This window comes from Diachasma alloeum, unplaced genomic scaffold (genome assembly GCF_001412515.2).
Source record: "Diachasma alloeum isolate Michigan unplaced genomic scaffold, Dall2.0 Dall_scaffold_00289, whole genome shotgun sequence".
In the NCBI taxonomy this organism is placed as follows: Eukaryota; Metazoa; Arthropoda; class Insecta; order Hymenoptera; family Braconidae; genus Diachasma; species Diachasma alloeum.
Genome location: NW_021680428.1, coordinates 1052202 through 1067848, shown reverse-complemented (window position 1 = coordinate 1067848; position 15647 = coordinate 1052202). Strand labels below are relative to the sequence as shown.

The window sequence follows — 15647 nt, the reverse complement described above, 5'->3', positions numbered from 1 at the left end:
GGGGGGCNGGGGGTCAAATTAGAGGATTTATTTGTTTATTGGAAAAGTCAGAGGTGAATTCAATTAAAAGGGGAATTTGGACAAAATTTTATATAATTGACGTTTGAGGTGAGTTTTACATTTTTTTTTGGGGGATTTTTGGGGGTCAAATTAGAGGATTTATTTGTTTATTGGAAAAGTCAGAGGTGAATTCAATTAAAAGGGGAATTTGGACAAAATTTTATATAATTGACGTTTGAGGTGAGTTTTACATTTTTTTTTGGGGGATTTTTGGGGGTCAAATTAGAGGATTTATTTGTTTATTGGAAAAGTCAGAGGTGAATTCAATTAAAAGGGGAATTTGGACAAAATTTTATATAATTGACGTTTGAGGTGAGTTTTACATTTTTTTTTGGGGGATTTTTGGGGGTCAAATTAGAGGATTTATTTGTTTATTGGAAAAGTCAGAGGTGAATTCAATTAAAAGGGGAATTTGGACAAAATTTTATATAATTGACGTTTGAGGTGAGTTTTAAATTTTTTTTGGGAGTCAAATTAGAGGATTTATTTGGTTATTGGAAGAGTCAGAGGTGAATTCAATTAAAAGGGGAATTTGCACAAAATTTTATATAATTGACGTTTGAGGTGAGTTTTTAATTTTTTTTTGGGGGATTTTTGGCGGTCAAATTAGAGGATTTATTTGGTTATTTGAAAAGTCAGAGGTGAATTGAATTAAAAGGTGAATTTAGATGGAATTTTATATAATTGATGTTGAGATAAAGAAATGTTTGCAATACCGAAGAGATGAATAAATAAGGTAAATAAATATTTAGTAGATAATTTAGGGGGGAATTTTGGGGGGGATTTTTGGAGGGGAGGGGCCTTCAGATGAGTTTTTAATTTTTTTTGGGGGATTTTTGGGGGTCAAATTAGAGGATTTATTTGTTTATTGGAAAAGTCAGAGGTGAATTGAATTAAAAGGTGAATTTAGATGGAATTTTATATAATTGATGTTGAAATAAAGAAATGTTTGCAATACCGAAGAGATGAATAAATAAGGTAAATAAATATTTAGTAGATAATTTAGGGGGGAATTTTGGGGGGGATTTTTGGAGGGGAGGGGCCTTCAGATGAGTTTTTAATTTTTTTTGGGGGATTTTTGGGGGTCAAATTAGAGGATTTATTTGTTTATTGGAAAAGTCAGAGGTGAATTCAATTAAAAGGGGAATTTGGACAAAATTTTATATAATTGACGTTTGAGGTGAGTTTTACATTTTTTTTTGGGGGATTTTTGGGGGTCAAATTAGAGGATTTATTTGTTTATTGGAAAAGTCAGAGGTGAATTGAATTAAAAGGTGAATTTAGATGGAATTTTATATAATTGATGTTGAAATAAAGAAATGTTTGCAATACCGAAGAGATGAATAAATAAGGTAAATAAATATTTAGTAGATAATTTAGGGGGGAATTTTGGGGGGGATTTTTGGAGGGGAGGGGCCTTCAGATGAGTTTTTAATTTTTTTTGGGGGATTTTTGGGGGTCAAATTAGAGGATTTATTTGTTTATTGGAAAAGTCAGAGGTGAATTTGGAAAAAAATTTATATAATTGACGTTATGTAAAATAAAGAAATGTTGGCAACACCGAAGAGATGAATAAATAAGGTAAATAAATATTTAGTAGATAATTTAGTGGGGAATTTCGGGGGAGATTTTTAGAGGATTTATTTGTTTATTGGAAAAGTCAGAGGTGAATTCAATTAAAAGGTGAATTTAGATAGAATTTTATATAATTGACGTTATGTTGACGTTATGTAAAATAAACAAATGCTGGCAATACCGAAGAGATGAATAAATAAGGTGAATAAATATTTATTAGATAATTTAGTGGAGAAGTCTATTTCCCTTGCGGAAATTTTATTGGAAAATTTAGGTTTTTTCCAGATTTTTTTCTACGACAATGTTAAATCGGGAAAATGGAGAAATCTTTATTTCTATGCACGTTGTTTTTTTTTGAGAGGGAGACACGTAATTTTTTTTGCAGTTTTTTCGGGTTCAGAAATTTTGATATATGGAAAATTCATTTACCTAAAGTTTTATCCACTTCATCCCCTCATTTCATAATTATTTAAACAACTTTATTCACAATCATTTATTTATTCGCCATATTTTATTAATTTGATTATTCATCAAGTTATTCATTATATTCATTATATTTAATTTTGTGTTCTTATTTATTTATTAGTTACTCAATTATTTACTTGTTCATTCATTAGTTTATTCACAAATATCTTCATCAAGAAATCCATGAGCCTTGATAGTGCTTAATTACTGAAAAATGCACCATGTAGTAATTAACATTGATCCGCCTGACGTGCAGTAAATGGAATATTCTTATCATCTTGGATTACCCAAGCTTTCCATGATTGCCATTTATTACCTGCGGCATTATGCCTTCGAAATCATTTTACTTGACGCGATGAAATAATTAATAAACGAAGTGCTTTCATTCTTCAATTATCGGTTGATTTTTTTTATTCGCAATTTTATTCGCTTTTATTCATTCCGTTTTATCGAGTTTATAGTGAGTGAAGCTATTCAGCTACTGAATTTTATTTCTGTCATTAATTAAATGTAACAGTCAGTCATCCATAAATGAACAAATGGATTTGTTTGAGTGTTTCGTTGTCGAAGCAAAAGAATTTCATAAAGTTTCACCTTTGTATTCTCTTTCTCACGCGCAAGAGTGGGTATTTATGGAAAATGGAGCAGTTATGGATTGCGAACGACCATGATATTCAAAAAAGACCGGATGTGGCGTTCGGTATTCAGGCAACACAAAAGAGGGCCTTATGGGACTCATTTTTTTCGACTTTCGGGGGTCTGGAATAACCGCTGATAATTGGTTTATCCCTAGGTATGAATTAAAAAATAATTAAAATTATGTAAATTGAAAAATAATTAAAATTAACAAATAATTCTGAAATTTAAAAATGCGAGGACCAAATATTTAATTGTTTCTGAAATTCTGTTGTAATTCCGTTCGAAAATCTATTCATTTTCGCGCTGATTTCCAGAGCGAATTGTATAAAATTTTATTGAAAAAATATTAATTTAGATTTTACTATTCTTTTGAGGTTTTTCTGTAGAAATTCTTGGGCATTAATAAATAATTCAAGAAATAAAACTACGGAAATTCGGGCCTAAGAATTCTTATACAAAAATAAAAATCTGTTATTAGACTTTTTTAAAAATCGACGAACAAGAAATGGAATTCATTATAGAATTTCACTAGAATTGTTATAGACTTCTAATAAAATTCTAGCTGAATTTCTCATGAGAAATAATGCTTTCGTTTATATTAAAAAACTCTGAATTCAATGAAAATGAAAGTTTCAATAAAATGAACTTATTTGGGCCCGAAAAATTTCATAGAAATATCTGGAGAATTTGTTGGAAAATCGTAATAAATTTTAATTAAACTTCCTTTTTAATTTAGTTTTAGGCCGATTCAATAAAATTCTATTTTTCGATACAGTTTATTCTATTAAATATTTTCCTTAAAAATTCCTCGCCTCATATTTTCCGAGTTTTTTGTTCGATTTGTACACTGAAAAGGGGAGAAAAATAGAATGGAAAAAAATGGAAAAATTCAAGTCGAGGAATTTCTATAGAAAATTTCTCAACAGAAAAAGTCTAGACAAATAAAATTCTACTGATTTTTTCTAAAAAATGATTTCTATTACCCATTTTCTATAAAAAAAATGAATTAATAGAACCGGCCAAAAACTAAAAGAATTTTCTATAGAAATGCAATAGAATTTTCTATAGAATTCGCCAATTTCTATATTTTATTAGAATTTCCGTGGCTGCTTCCTTATTCCAAACAATAACCCGTTTTTCTAAATCTATTTTTTTCCACTAATTTCCATCGTACGTAAAATTAATTAATTGTGAAACAGGAAACGGTTTATAAACACCAATAAAACATGTTGATAAAACCCCATGCAATTTTTTTTCCTGGAAGTGGTATCCAAGGGCTCCCCCCACCCTATCCACTGCCCCCTCCCCCTCGCCCCCCTCCTGACGTCAGTCCGGGCCATTCGTTCATTGCGAGCACATTGTTGTTCTTCAACATAAACAATGGCTCTAATGTTCTTCGATACTGCGGGTCAATCGGATCTTGGAAACAGGGAAAAGTTAATCGAAAGTGATGATGATGTGGATTTCGAAGGATCTGGTGAGGATAACATAAAGTACAAATAAATGGAATGTATTTTGAGGTTATGTCCACGTAGGAAAAAATTTGATAGAAAAACCTAGTGCATTCTTCAAGAAATTCTATTGAATTGGTTTTTGACAAATAATAATTTAATAATAATAGTCTATAAGAATTCCATTCTAGTTTTATTGAAATTTTATTAAAAAATTCAGTCGATTTCTTCTGCTAATTTTATTGAAGATTGTACAATTTTACTCTGTCATTTTGTCAAGAGATGTTTGGTAGAAAAAAATCTAGAAAATTTTATTTTTCAATAGAAATTCGTCAGCATAAATTTTACAAGTTTTTTCGTTGCCTTTTTATTTTTTTTATGATAAAACTTAAGAAAGAAAACAGTAGAATGAGTGATACGACAAAATCAACGTCTTTATATTTTTTGTATCAGCAAATATTTATTGAAAACTCCGCGTCAAAGTGACATAATTTCCAGTAGAAATGACATAAAAACAAATAGAATTTTCTAATAAAATTCTTTTAGCTCTCCCATAGACTTTCTTGTAGAAACACTAGAATTTTTTATGAAATTATTGTGTTACATTTTCAATTGTTTTGCATAATAAACCTCAAGAAGAAAAATCGAAAATTTTCCATTAAGAGTTCTTGTATAAATAATTCCAAAAGAATGAGTTGTATGCGAAAATCAACATCTTTATACTTTTTTGTATGAGCAAATATCTATGGAAAACTCCGCGTGAAAGTGACATAATTTCCAGTAGAAATGACATAAAAACAAATAGAATTTTCTAATAAATTTTCTAGTAAACTTTTCATAGAACTCCATTAAAAATTCAATAGAATTTCTTATTATTAAGTATTTTCGTTGCCTTTTCATTTATTTGTCATAATAGAATTTCGCATCGAAACCCCTAGAATTTTTTCCGATTTTTTACGAATTTTTTTTCTGATTTTTTATATCTTTCTCCAAATAAAACTCAAGAAAAAAAAATTCTTCAAGAATTCTTATAGAAATACTCCCACTAGAACGAGTTACATGAAAAAATCAACATCTTCATACTTTTTTATATTGTTTCACAGATATTGCAAATATCTGTTGAGAACCCCACGTAAAAGACATAATTTCTTCTATAATTCTCGCAAAAACAAATAGAATTTTAAAATAAAATTCCCATAGTCTTCTCACCTCCATTAAACGTCTTCGTACGTCCCATGATTTTTCAGACCTAGACCCCGCGCGAATAAAACTAAAAAAGCAATCCAAAAAGGAAGCGAAAGCCCCTGCAATCAACGACATCGACCTAGACGAGTTCGAAGCTGACATGGGCTGGAAGACGACGAAATCGAAGAAATCTCCAGCCCCGAAGGCTCTCGACGTCGAGGAACTGTCGCGGGCGGTCGACCCAGTGGATAAAATCCTCCAGAAAACAGCGATAAAGCCAGGATTCGAGAAATTAACTCACGTCCCAAAATACGAAATAAGCAGGAGACAGAGGAAAGCGAGAGCTGAGAGAGAGCGTGAACGATCTAAAGGGAAGAAATGGTTCAACCTCCCAGCGACAGAGATGACTGACGAAGTCAAGCATGACCTTGAGATCATTCAAATGCGATCTGTTCTGGATCCGAAGCAATTTTACAAGAAGAACGATGTCAAGGCGCTTCCGAAATTCTTCCAAATTGGAAAAGTTGTGGACAGTCCACTGGACTTTTATCACGGGAGACTGACGAAGAAGGAGAGGAAGCGAACGATCGTTGATGAGCTGATGGCTGACGCTGAATTCGCCAAATATAATAAGCGAAAGTACAAGGAAATCGTTGATGAGAAGAGGCAGATGCATTACAAGGCTCATCGACATGCGAGAAAATTGAAGGGGAAGAAGAAATAATTTTTGGATATGTATTTTTGGGGCTGCATAAAGAATTGAATAAAATAATTTTTGTATTTAAAAATAGATCATTTATTTTTCTGGAGAAAAGATTTTTTTTTTATTGAAAAAATATGAGTTTCATTTTTATGTTTTGAAAATTAAATTGAATTGTTTTTTTATTAAGGGCTGGAGGTGGCTAGTGCATCCCTCCTGTTATCTCGACGGATGCTCCGTTGATGTAGGAACTCTGGGGAGAGGCCAGGAACAGCACTAATTCGGCGACTTCTTCTGGTTTTCCCATTCTCCCAAGTGCTATTTTGCTCTTGAACATTTGTTTCACTTCGCTGGGGATTGTTTCGATCATCGCAGTCTCGATTATGCCTGGAAGCACTGCGTTTACCCTCACTCCGAACCTGATGAAGATGAAATCAGTAGCCAAGTGGTAAAACGGTAAAAGTCAATTTTGACTAGTGACCAGTTTTCAATGAATATCTCGGAATCTAAGGGAGATAGGGAAATTGTTGTTATAACGTTTTTTGTAGAGCCGATTGAGTGCTACAACAAATGTCATTACAAAAATTTCGCTATCTCCCTTAGATTCGGAAATATTCCTCAAAAACTCAACTGGGAGATGAGTCGATTTAAACCGGTTTACCACTTCGCTACTGAAATAATTTTTTATATTACTTTGCAGCATTCAAAAGATGAATTGAAATGAAAATCGCTTCACATTCAATTTTTTTACATTAATCTCTGAATTTCATTAAGAAATTTAGTGAATTCGATAAAAAAATTATAGTGTGAAAAGATAAATTAAAAGAAGACACATTCATCGTTAAAAGGGGCTTGGTCGTGAGTCAAAACCAATTGATTCTGTTAATTTGGAAAACGAAAGGCCACGAGTTGAGTTTTGTATTTGTACCAGTACCCCTCAATCAGCCGAATCCTGGAAATCTCTTGAGCTAAGACCCATTTCACCGAGGGTATTCCGATTCATTTGGTCTAACACTGGTTGAACACTTGCATTTTCAAAGAGAAATCCGAGTGGTTTCTTGCAATAGGATTTCTATTGGATTTCTATAGAAAATTCTATTACTTTCTGGCCGATTCTATTGAAGAATTCCGCAGTTTTACTGCGCGTTTTTTTAATGGAAAATTTCCAATAGAATATTTTATAGAAAAAATCGGTAGAATTCCATTTTTCTGTACAAGTTTTTCTATTGAGACATTTTCTATAGGAATTCCTGGACATGAATTTGTCAATTTTTTTTTTCTATATATTTTTTTCACTAGACGAAACATCAAATAAAAAACTTGGAAATTTTGAGCCGAGGAATTTCTATAGAAAATGTCTCAATAGAATACGTTTAGAAAATAAGTCTAGAAAAATTGAATTCTATTGGTTCTTTCTATAGAATATTTTCTATAGACGATTTCTATTGAAGAAAGCGCAGAAATCCAGAAGAATTCTCTGGCGAATTCGTTAAAAAAAAATCTATAGAATTTCTATTGAATTCCTATAGAACATTTCTATTGAAAAAAATTCAGAAATCCACAAGAATTTCCCATCGAATTTAATAAAAAAATCTATTGAATGTCTATAGAAAAAAAATTCCACGACATGAATTTCTCAAGTTTTTCCCCTCTATTTTTCTTCTCCTTTCACTCAGAAAAATAAAAAAACTCGTAAAATTTGAGTCGAGGAATTTCTATAGAAAATATTTCAACAGAATAATTGTATAGAAAAATTGAATTCAATTTTTTCCGTCCGTATCGCAATACTCTATCCATTAAAACCACGTAATTGAAATACATCTAAAAATTGTCAATCTGCTCTCCTTCCAAAATTAATTTCATACTTTCCAAATTCCATAGAAGCAGTTTTCGTGAAAGCTTCCACTCCAGCCTTCGATGCGCAGTAATTACTCTGTCCAATATTCCCAGTCTTCCCAACGATCGAAGCAATATTGACTACAGAACCCCCTCGAGAGACATTTCCCTCGATCATCGAATTGACACAGGCTTTAGTCACGAGGAACGTCCCCTTCAAATTGACATCTATGACTTTCTCAAAATCTTCCACAGGGAGTTTGAGCAAAAAATTGTCTCTAGTTATCCCAGCGGCGTTCACCACAATCGTTGGCGCCCGAGAGAAATGACCGACAACTTTTTTCAGGGCATCGTCTACACTCGCAGCATTCGACACATCGATTTGAATGGGTAAGTGATTGGAACTCGTTAAATCAGAAATTGTTTCTTTGGCTGTTCTGATATTTTCATCCGCAGCGATTATGTCCGCACCCTCTTTTGCTAGGGCTCGACAGACAGCTCTTCCTATTCCGCCGCCAGCTCCTGATTTTTTTTAAAAGAATATTTATTATTTATTAGATTTTTCTGTACAACTTATTCTATTGAGATATTTCTCTGAAATTTCCCCGTCTCAAATTTTCTGAGCCTTTCATTTGATGTTTTTGATTAAAAGAAAAGAAAAATAGAGTGAAGAAAAATTAAAACTAATTGCACTTTATCATAATTTTTTATTTAAACTTTACTATAATTCATAAAATTTAGCCGAATCTAATGCAATTTTATTAATTTGATTTATTTATTTTTTAAATTAATTTTCATTTTTTTAATGTTAATAATGACAATTTTATAATTATTTCTCTTCTAATCTTCCAAAGTTCAATAAAAGTCATTAAATTTCTTCGTAAAATTAATAAACGTCCGTAACTTTTTAAATAAAATTATTAAAGGCAACAAAATCATGCGGATTGATAAGGAATAGATTAAGATAACGCATCATGCGTCAAGAGCAAAACATGAAGACTTTTAAAACCCATTATTGTTTTTTAAGTATTCTGGATTCAAATTGGATGATCATGTTTTGAATGCTCTTCATTAGATTTGAATTATCATTATTTTTTTCAATATTCTTCATTCGAACCTGTGATGAAGGCAAGTTGTCCTCTCAGAAGGTTCGACATTTCAGTCTGTCAATATTTTATTTTTATTTTACTATCCAAATGCTGGAAGGGATAGAAATAGAACGCCACCTTCACTCGCCACAAGCGGTCAAAGTCCATTGAATTATTTCTCGTCATTAACGCTTTGCGAATTTGTCAGATTCGGTTGGTGCCTCTAATTATTGCGGTTTTCAAACTCCCTAGATGGAGGAAACTCAATTCAAAGAGGAAAAATCGCGGAATAGTGTCTGGATAATTTGCCTTTCAAATTTTAGCGCTGGATTGTGGTGATGTGGGAGGTGCCTAGGGACCCCAGGGAGAGTAGACTTGAAAATTTAAATAAATGTCAAAATTTTTTTGGAATGAGTTCTATAGAAAGATAAACTCTATCGTCTCCTTCTATAAAATAGATTTAATTTATTTTATTTATTTGAAGTTTCTTTTCTTGGATTTGTTATTAAAAACAAATAAAAAAATTGCAGAAAAAAATTTGGAAAATTTATGCACAGGAATTGCTATAGAAAAATGAAAATCTATTGACTGAATTTCATCTATAGACTTACGATATAAATTCAATAGAATTTATCAGAGAAAGCGCCGCGGATTTTTTCCATGAAACAGTTTCCATTGGACATTTTCTATTTAACAAAACGCGCAGTAAAGCTGCGGAATTCCTCAATAGAACCCGCCAAAAATTAATAGCATTGTCTATAGAAATTCAATCGAAATTAATGAAATTTTCTATAGAAATTCCTTGACTTAATTTTTTTAACGAAAGTAGAATAAAAATAGCGGAAAATACTTTGAAAATTCATGTCGAGGAATTCCTATAGGAAATGGTTCAATAGAAGGATGAAATTCTTTCTATAGAATAATTTCTATTGAACATATCTATCTAGAAACGCGCAGTGAAGCGGAATTCTTCAAAAGAATCGCCGAAAAACTGATAGAATTTTCTCTAGAAATCCAATAGGATTTTCTATAGAAACCCAACAGAATATTCTATAGAAAACCCATAGAATTTTCTATAGAAATTCTTCGACTCATTTACAAAAAATTAAAAGATACGCAAAATACAGCTGCGAAAATATGGAAAATTCCTGTGGAGGAATTCTATAAAACTCTACAGAACGATGAAAATTTTTCTATAGCATAGTATAATCCAATAGAATTTTCTATAGAAAACCAATAGAATTTTATATAGAAATTCATCGACTCATTTAAAAAAAATTAAAAGATACGCAAAATACAGCTGCGAAAATATGGAAAATTCCTGTGGAGGAATTCTATAGAACTCTCTATAGAACGATGAAATTTTTTCTATAGAATAATCTAATCCAATATGATTTTCTATAGAAACCCAATAGAATTTTCTATAGAAATTCTTCGACTCATTTTAAAAAATAAAAAGATACGCAAAATACAGCTGCGAAAATATGGAAAATTCCCGTGGAGGAATTCTATAGAACTCTCTATAGAACTATGAAAATTTTTCTATAGAATAGTCTAATCCAATAGGATTTTCTATAGAAACCCAATAGAATTTTCTATAGAAATTCTTCGACTCATTTAAAAAAAATAAAAAGATACGCAAAATACAGCTGCAAAAATATGGAAAATTCCCGTGGAGGAATTCTATAGAACTCTCTATAGAACGATGAAAATTTTTCTATAGAATAGTTTCTACTAAACACGTCCATAAAAAATTCCTAGTGGAACGGAATTCATTACACAACGCAAATAGAATTTCCTATAGAAATCCAATAGCATCGGCTATAGAATTTCGAATTCCCCGCGCAATTCCCGTCGATAAGGCAGTCCCCCAGGTGTCCGACCGCAAAATAAAAAATGCATGGCACACCGTAGGGTTGGTAGAGCCGCATTCCAGTTTACAGGAGTCCAGTTGCGCGAATAAATCGACGCAGTAGGTTGGGTTAATCGCCCACAATGGTTCACCAAGTTGTAATATGGCCGTAATCGGCGTATCGAAATTCAACTCGGTCAATGATAACCAAATATCGTCGAGATCGAACGGTCCGTGGTGTGTCGTCGTCACAGACGATATTACGTTCAACCGTCGACAAGTTATCAACAATTGCGACATTAAAAAGTCGCAATACAATAAAGTTGTTGGATGCGTTATGTCTTCACCGTCACATCGCGGCAACAACCAACATTATGAGGGAGATATCAGTGATCCCGATGATGCTTATATTGATACTGATCCAGTCAGGTATGAATTACGAAATATTCAAAATGTCATACACGTGACAAGACAGAATATTGATGCGTTGAACAGCCGTTTCGCTGCATTCCAGCATCCACCCTCGATATACCTGACTGAGTATCAAGAATTAACAAGTAAACTTCATGAATTGGAATCTAAAGAGCACAAGCTCAATGAACTACTCAATTCGGCAAGTAGTGGTACATCCGGTTGTGATGATTTGCAATTATCGGAGCGGTACAAGTGCCCGAGAACACCTCTCAAATCGTTACTCAGGGCACACTTGCCCAATCAACAGAGAACAAGTGTACAGGTAACTTCAGCATTATTGCTCCATTATTTGTTAGTGGGTCATTTTGAAAAATAATTTAATAGCTAATCTCATGCTTTATTTATTTGTTTATTTATTTATTCATTTGGATTGGAAATTATGCAATTTTTTATATTTAGAGTTTTTTTTGTTAAAAAATTGTTTTTGTTTTTTTTGCTAATTTCTAGTGGGAATTATGCAATTATTAAGTATTAAATTCTTTTATTGAATTTTTTTTTTTAAATTACGAAATTTATACTGAATAATTTTTATAGCAAAAGTGTCACTTGATCACTATTATTGGGGTATTTGTTAGTGGGTCACGTTGAAAAAAATTTTAGAAGCAAAGTCTGATGTTTTTTTTATTTAGTTATTTATTTCAATTGGAAATTGTGCAATTTTTTAATATTAATTTTTTTTAAATGAAAAAAGATTTTAAATTTTTACTACTGTATTTAATCATTCTCAGTTTCGTTACTTTGACATCAAAAAATTTTTTTCTGCCAATTAAAATATCCTTGAAGGCCTGGAGCCCGTCATATTCCCCTTTAGATGATTTTTTAATTTTAGAAAGAGCCTGTCACGGACGAAAAAATTTAATAGAAAAACCTATCGAATTCGTTAGAAAATTCTATTGAATTTCTATTGAAATGTTCAATAGAAAATATTCAGTAGAAAAAGTCAATAGAATTCAATTTTTCTATAACTTATTCTATTGCGACATTTTTTATAGAATTTCCTCGGCTCGAACTTTCCAAGTTTTTTCGTTTGATTTTCTTGATGATAAGCAAAGAAAAATAGACTGAAAAAAACCCAGAAAATTTGAGTCGAGCAAATTCTACAGAAAATACACGAAAAGAATAAGTGATATAGAAAAATCGAATCCTGTTGACTTTTTCCATTGAATGTTGTCTGTCGAATTCGATAGGATTTTCTATTAAATTTTATCGTGCGTGGTTCACCCCAGGTTTCTCACTAAAATGATTTCGCGCCTGAAATTCCCACCCCACTAAGCTCCCCCTATCTTCCCCGCAGGTGCGAGAGGGAATGGCGCTCCGTGACGCCCTAGCAAAAGCAATGAAGCTCCGCAACTTAACAACGGAGATGTGTATCGTGTACATACTGGACCCAGACGGTTCAAAGCACCCAATCCCCTGGGACACAGACATATCGTCCCTGGAGTGTGACGAAATATCCGTCGAGATATCTGACAAATTTCCCATAGCCACCTCAATGTCCCACAATTTCGTGCGCAAGACCTGGTTCTCCCTGGCCTTCTGCGAGTGCTGTAGAAAATTGTTATTCCAAGGTTTCTACTGTCGTACCTGTAACTACAAATTCCACCAGAGATGCACTGGTGGTGTTCCACCCCTGTGCACCCAAGTGCGAATGTTGGACGATTATTTTCGTGCATTACTGGCGCACAATCCGGAGGCAACAACTGGAATTCTCCCCTCGGGCTACACCTTCAACCGAAGTATGTCGCCATCACTGGGTCCCTCGCGTCAGAAGCACCCCAGAACCCTGGCCCAGCAGGACAGATCGAGTTCAGCGCCAAACGTCTGCTTCAACATGGTTAAACCAGGGGGTGAGCCCATAATGGTGGACGACTACTCGAGATCTCAGAGTTTAAATCGCCCAGTGGAGGCAGGCCAGTCGCCAGTGTCACCAAGCTGCAGTCCAACGAAGCACAGCCAGTCGACCCAAGCAAGTCCCACCAGCACACTGCGACCAAAACGACCGAGAGCCAAGTCAGCTGACGAGTCATCGAAGAATCTCCTGGCTCCAAGGGAGTCCATCGAGGACTGGGAAATCCCAGCTGACGAGATCCTAGTGGGTCCCAGGATTGGCTCTGGCTCCTTTGGGACTGTCTACAAGGCCCACTGGCATGGCCCTGTCACTGTCAAGACCCTCAACGTCAAGATACCCACCACCTCGCAGCTGCAAGCCTTCAAGAACGAAGTCGCCGTTCTGAGGAAGACTCGTCACGTCAACATTCTGCTGTTCATGGGCTGCGTCAGCAAGCCACAGCTGGCCATTGTCACCCAGTGGTGCGAGGGCTCCTCTCTTTACAAGCATCTCCACGTGTTCGAGTCCAAGTTCGAGCTGCTGACCCTCATCGAGATTGGGAGGCAGACCGCCCAGGGGATGGATTACCTTCACGCCAAGAACATCATTCACAGGGACTTGAAGAGCAACAACATCTTTCTTCATGACGATCTCACTGTGAAGATTGGGGACTTTGGACTGGCCACTGCCAAGACCAGGTGGTCTGGGACTCAACAGTCCAATCAGCCCACTGGCTCCATCCTCTGGATGGCACCCGAGGTCATCAGAATGGACGAGAAAAATCCCTACAGCTTTCAGTCCGATGTCTACGCCTTCGGGGTCGTTCTCTTCGAACTTCTCGCTGGACAATTGCCCTATTCAAATATTAACAATAAGGACCAAATACTGTATAAGGTGGGGAGGGGCTACTTAAAACCTGATTTGAATAAACTCAGGTCCGACACACCCAAGGTACTCAAACGTCTCACCGAGGAGTGCATCAAATTCTCCAGGGATGAGAGACCCATATTCAGGCAAATTCATGGCAATCTTGAGGGACTCATCAGGGGTTTACCGAAAATTACTAGGTCCACGTCGGAGCCCAATCTTAATAGGACTCAATTGCAGTCTGATGATTTTCTTTATGCTTGTGCGTCACCCAAGACACCTGTTAATTTTCAGTTTGGCGCATTTCCGTTTTGTCCCATTGGGGGGAATATTTAAGGGGTGGAGACTATTCTACATCACGAAAGACTATTTTAATGGTATTATGGGGGGAGAATTTAGGGGGAAACCTGGGGAATTTGTTGGAAAATTCTGTTTTTTTTGAGGATTTTAGTGAAAAATAATTTTTCTGATTTTTTAATTGGCTTTTTCCATTTTTTAGGAAATCAATTTTGTGAAAAGATGAAAATTTATTCGAAAAAATATTATTTTGCACATTTTTTCTGCAAATTTTTGAATAATAATAATAATAATTGCAGAAAAAATGAAAAAAGTACATTTTCTGATTTTTTAAATTGTCTTTTTCTATTTTTTAGGAAATAAGTTTTAGAGAAAAATTGAATTTTTTTTCGAAATAATTCCGTTTTGCTCATTTTTTCTGCAATTTTGTTTTGCAAAAAAATTGAATTTGAGCTGAGGAATTTCTATAGACACAATATTGATAGAATAAATTGTATAGAAAGATAAAAATTAATAAAACTTTCAATAGAAATTCAGTAGAAAATTATTCTTTCTAGCAATTTTGATCAGAAATTATGCTATTCGGGTGTTTATGAATCAATATATAATGAAGATTGAAAGGATTTTCCTATAAAAATTTTTTAGCCTCAATTTTTCAATTTCATTTCTTGAATTCTGTAATTTAAAAAAATTGAAAAACCAAAATTGCATGATTTTTCGTAAAAATCGATGAAAAAACCGAGACAAATCAGAATTAAACAAATGAAATAGAGATTTCACCAGAATTTTCTGCCACAAACCCCGGGTTTTCCTATCGATTTTTTTAAAACACGTGACGTGAAGATAATCTTCAATTTGACAACTGTTCTTATCATCCTCGTGCAGTGAAAAATCCTCACGCATCACGGGAAATTCTCCAGAAAAGCGTTCGTTAAAACTAGCAGTATCTCTGTGTACATAAGAATATTGAAGTGCTCGTTGATATTTCCCTTGAAAATCTTCGTTTCTGGGGGAAGATGAGGGAGAATCCTCGAAAAAAAGAATATAAATAATTCATATACTCACTTTTTAGCAGTAACAGCATTCAATAAAGTAACGAGAATTGTCGTTTACTTGTGATATAATGTTATTCTGAAGAAATACATCAAAGTTCCTGGTCTTATGATTTTTCTTCGTGCTCTTTGTTTCTCTTAGCTTCGTTCGGAGAAATAATGTAAGGGGTGTTATAACGAGAGGATGTAGATTTTTTTACCCAGTCGGTTGGATAAATTATGTGCAAATATCTGTATTCCAATGATGTTTATCACCATAGGAAAACGATTCGTGGGAG

General features: G+C 33.9%; 3 protein-coding genes across 3 annotated transcripts; 2 read left to right on the top strand and 1 right to left on the bottom strand.

The window, feature by feature from the left end:
• The first annotated feature begins 4053 nt into the window (after positions 1 to 4053).
• Positions 4054 to 6157, top strand: LOC107038980 (deoxynucleotidyltransferase terminal-interacting protein 2). Its single transcript, XM_015258380.1, has 2 exons — positions 4054 to 4216; positions 5438 to 6157. Exons 1-2 carry the CDS (start codon positions 4120 to 4122, stop codon positions 6097 to 6099), a joined length of 759 nt encoding a protein of 252 aa, XP_015113866.1. The 5' UTR covers positions 4054 to 4119; the 3' UTR covers positions 6100 to 6157.
• Positions 6158 to 6189: 32 nt separating this feature from the next.
• Positions 6190 to 9147, bottom strand: LOC107038979 (estradiol 17-beta-dehydrogenase 8). Its single transcript, XM_015258379.1, has 3 exons — positions 9029 to 9147; positions 7941 to 8433; positions 6190 to 6494 (listed from the first exon to the last, which is right to left on the bottom strand). Exons 1-3 carry the CDS (start codon positions 9066 to 9068, stop codon positions 6278 to 6280), a joined length of 750 nt encoding a protein of 249 aa, XP_015113865.1. The 5' UTR covers positions 9069 to 9147; the 3' UTR covers positions 6190 to 6277.
• Positions 9148 to 10969: 1822 nt separating this feature from the next.
• Positions 10970 to 14491, top strand: LOC107038977 (raf homolog serine/threonine-protein kinase Raf). Its single transcript, XM_015258378.1, has 2 exons — positions 10970 to 11587; positions 12620 to 14491. The coding sequence occupies exons 1-2, from the start codon at positions 11015 to 11017 to the stop codon at positions 14354 to 14356; spliced, it is 2310 nt and encodes a 769-aa protein (XP_015113864.1). The 5' UTR covers positions 10970 to 11014; the 3' UTR covers positions 14357 to 14491.
• Positions 14492 to 15647: the final 1156 nt, after the last annotated feature.

Bases quoted from the DNA above. Each gene is read 5' to 3' on its own strand.
- LOC107038977 (XM_015258378.1), top strand. From the start codon at position 11,015: ATGGCCGTAATCGGCGTATCGAAATTCAACTCGGTCAATGATAACCAA. The intron at 11,588-12,619 runs GTAACTTCAGCA...TCTTCCCCGCAG, and splicing joins AACAGAGAACAAGTGTACAG to GTGCGAGAGGGAATGGCGCT.
- LOC107038980 (XM_015258380.1), top strand. From the start codon at position 4,120: ATGGCTCTAATGTTCTTCGATACTGCGGGTCAATCGGATCTTGGAAAC. The intron at 4,217-5,437 runs GTGAGGATAACA...ATGATTTTTCAG, and splicing joins TGTGGATTTCGAAGGATCTG to ACCTAGACCCCGCGCGAATA.
- LOC107038979 (XM_015258379.1), bottom strand. From the start codon at position 9,068: ATGTCGAACCTTCTGAGAGGACAACTTGCCTTCATCACAG. The intron at 8,434-9,028 runs GTTCGAATGAAG...AAAAAAAATCAG, and splicing joins ACAACTTGCCTTCATCACAG to GAGCTGGCGGCGGAATAGGA. The intron at 6,495-7,940 runs GTATGAAATTAA...CATCTTCATCAG, and splicing joins GCTTCTATGGAATTTGGAAA to GTTCGGAGTGAGGGTAAACG.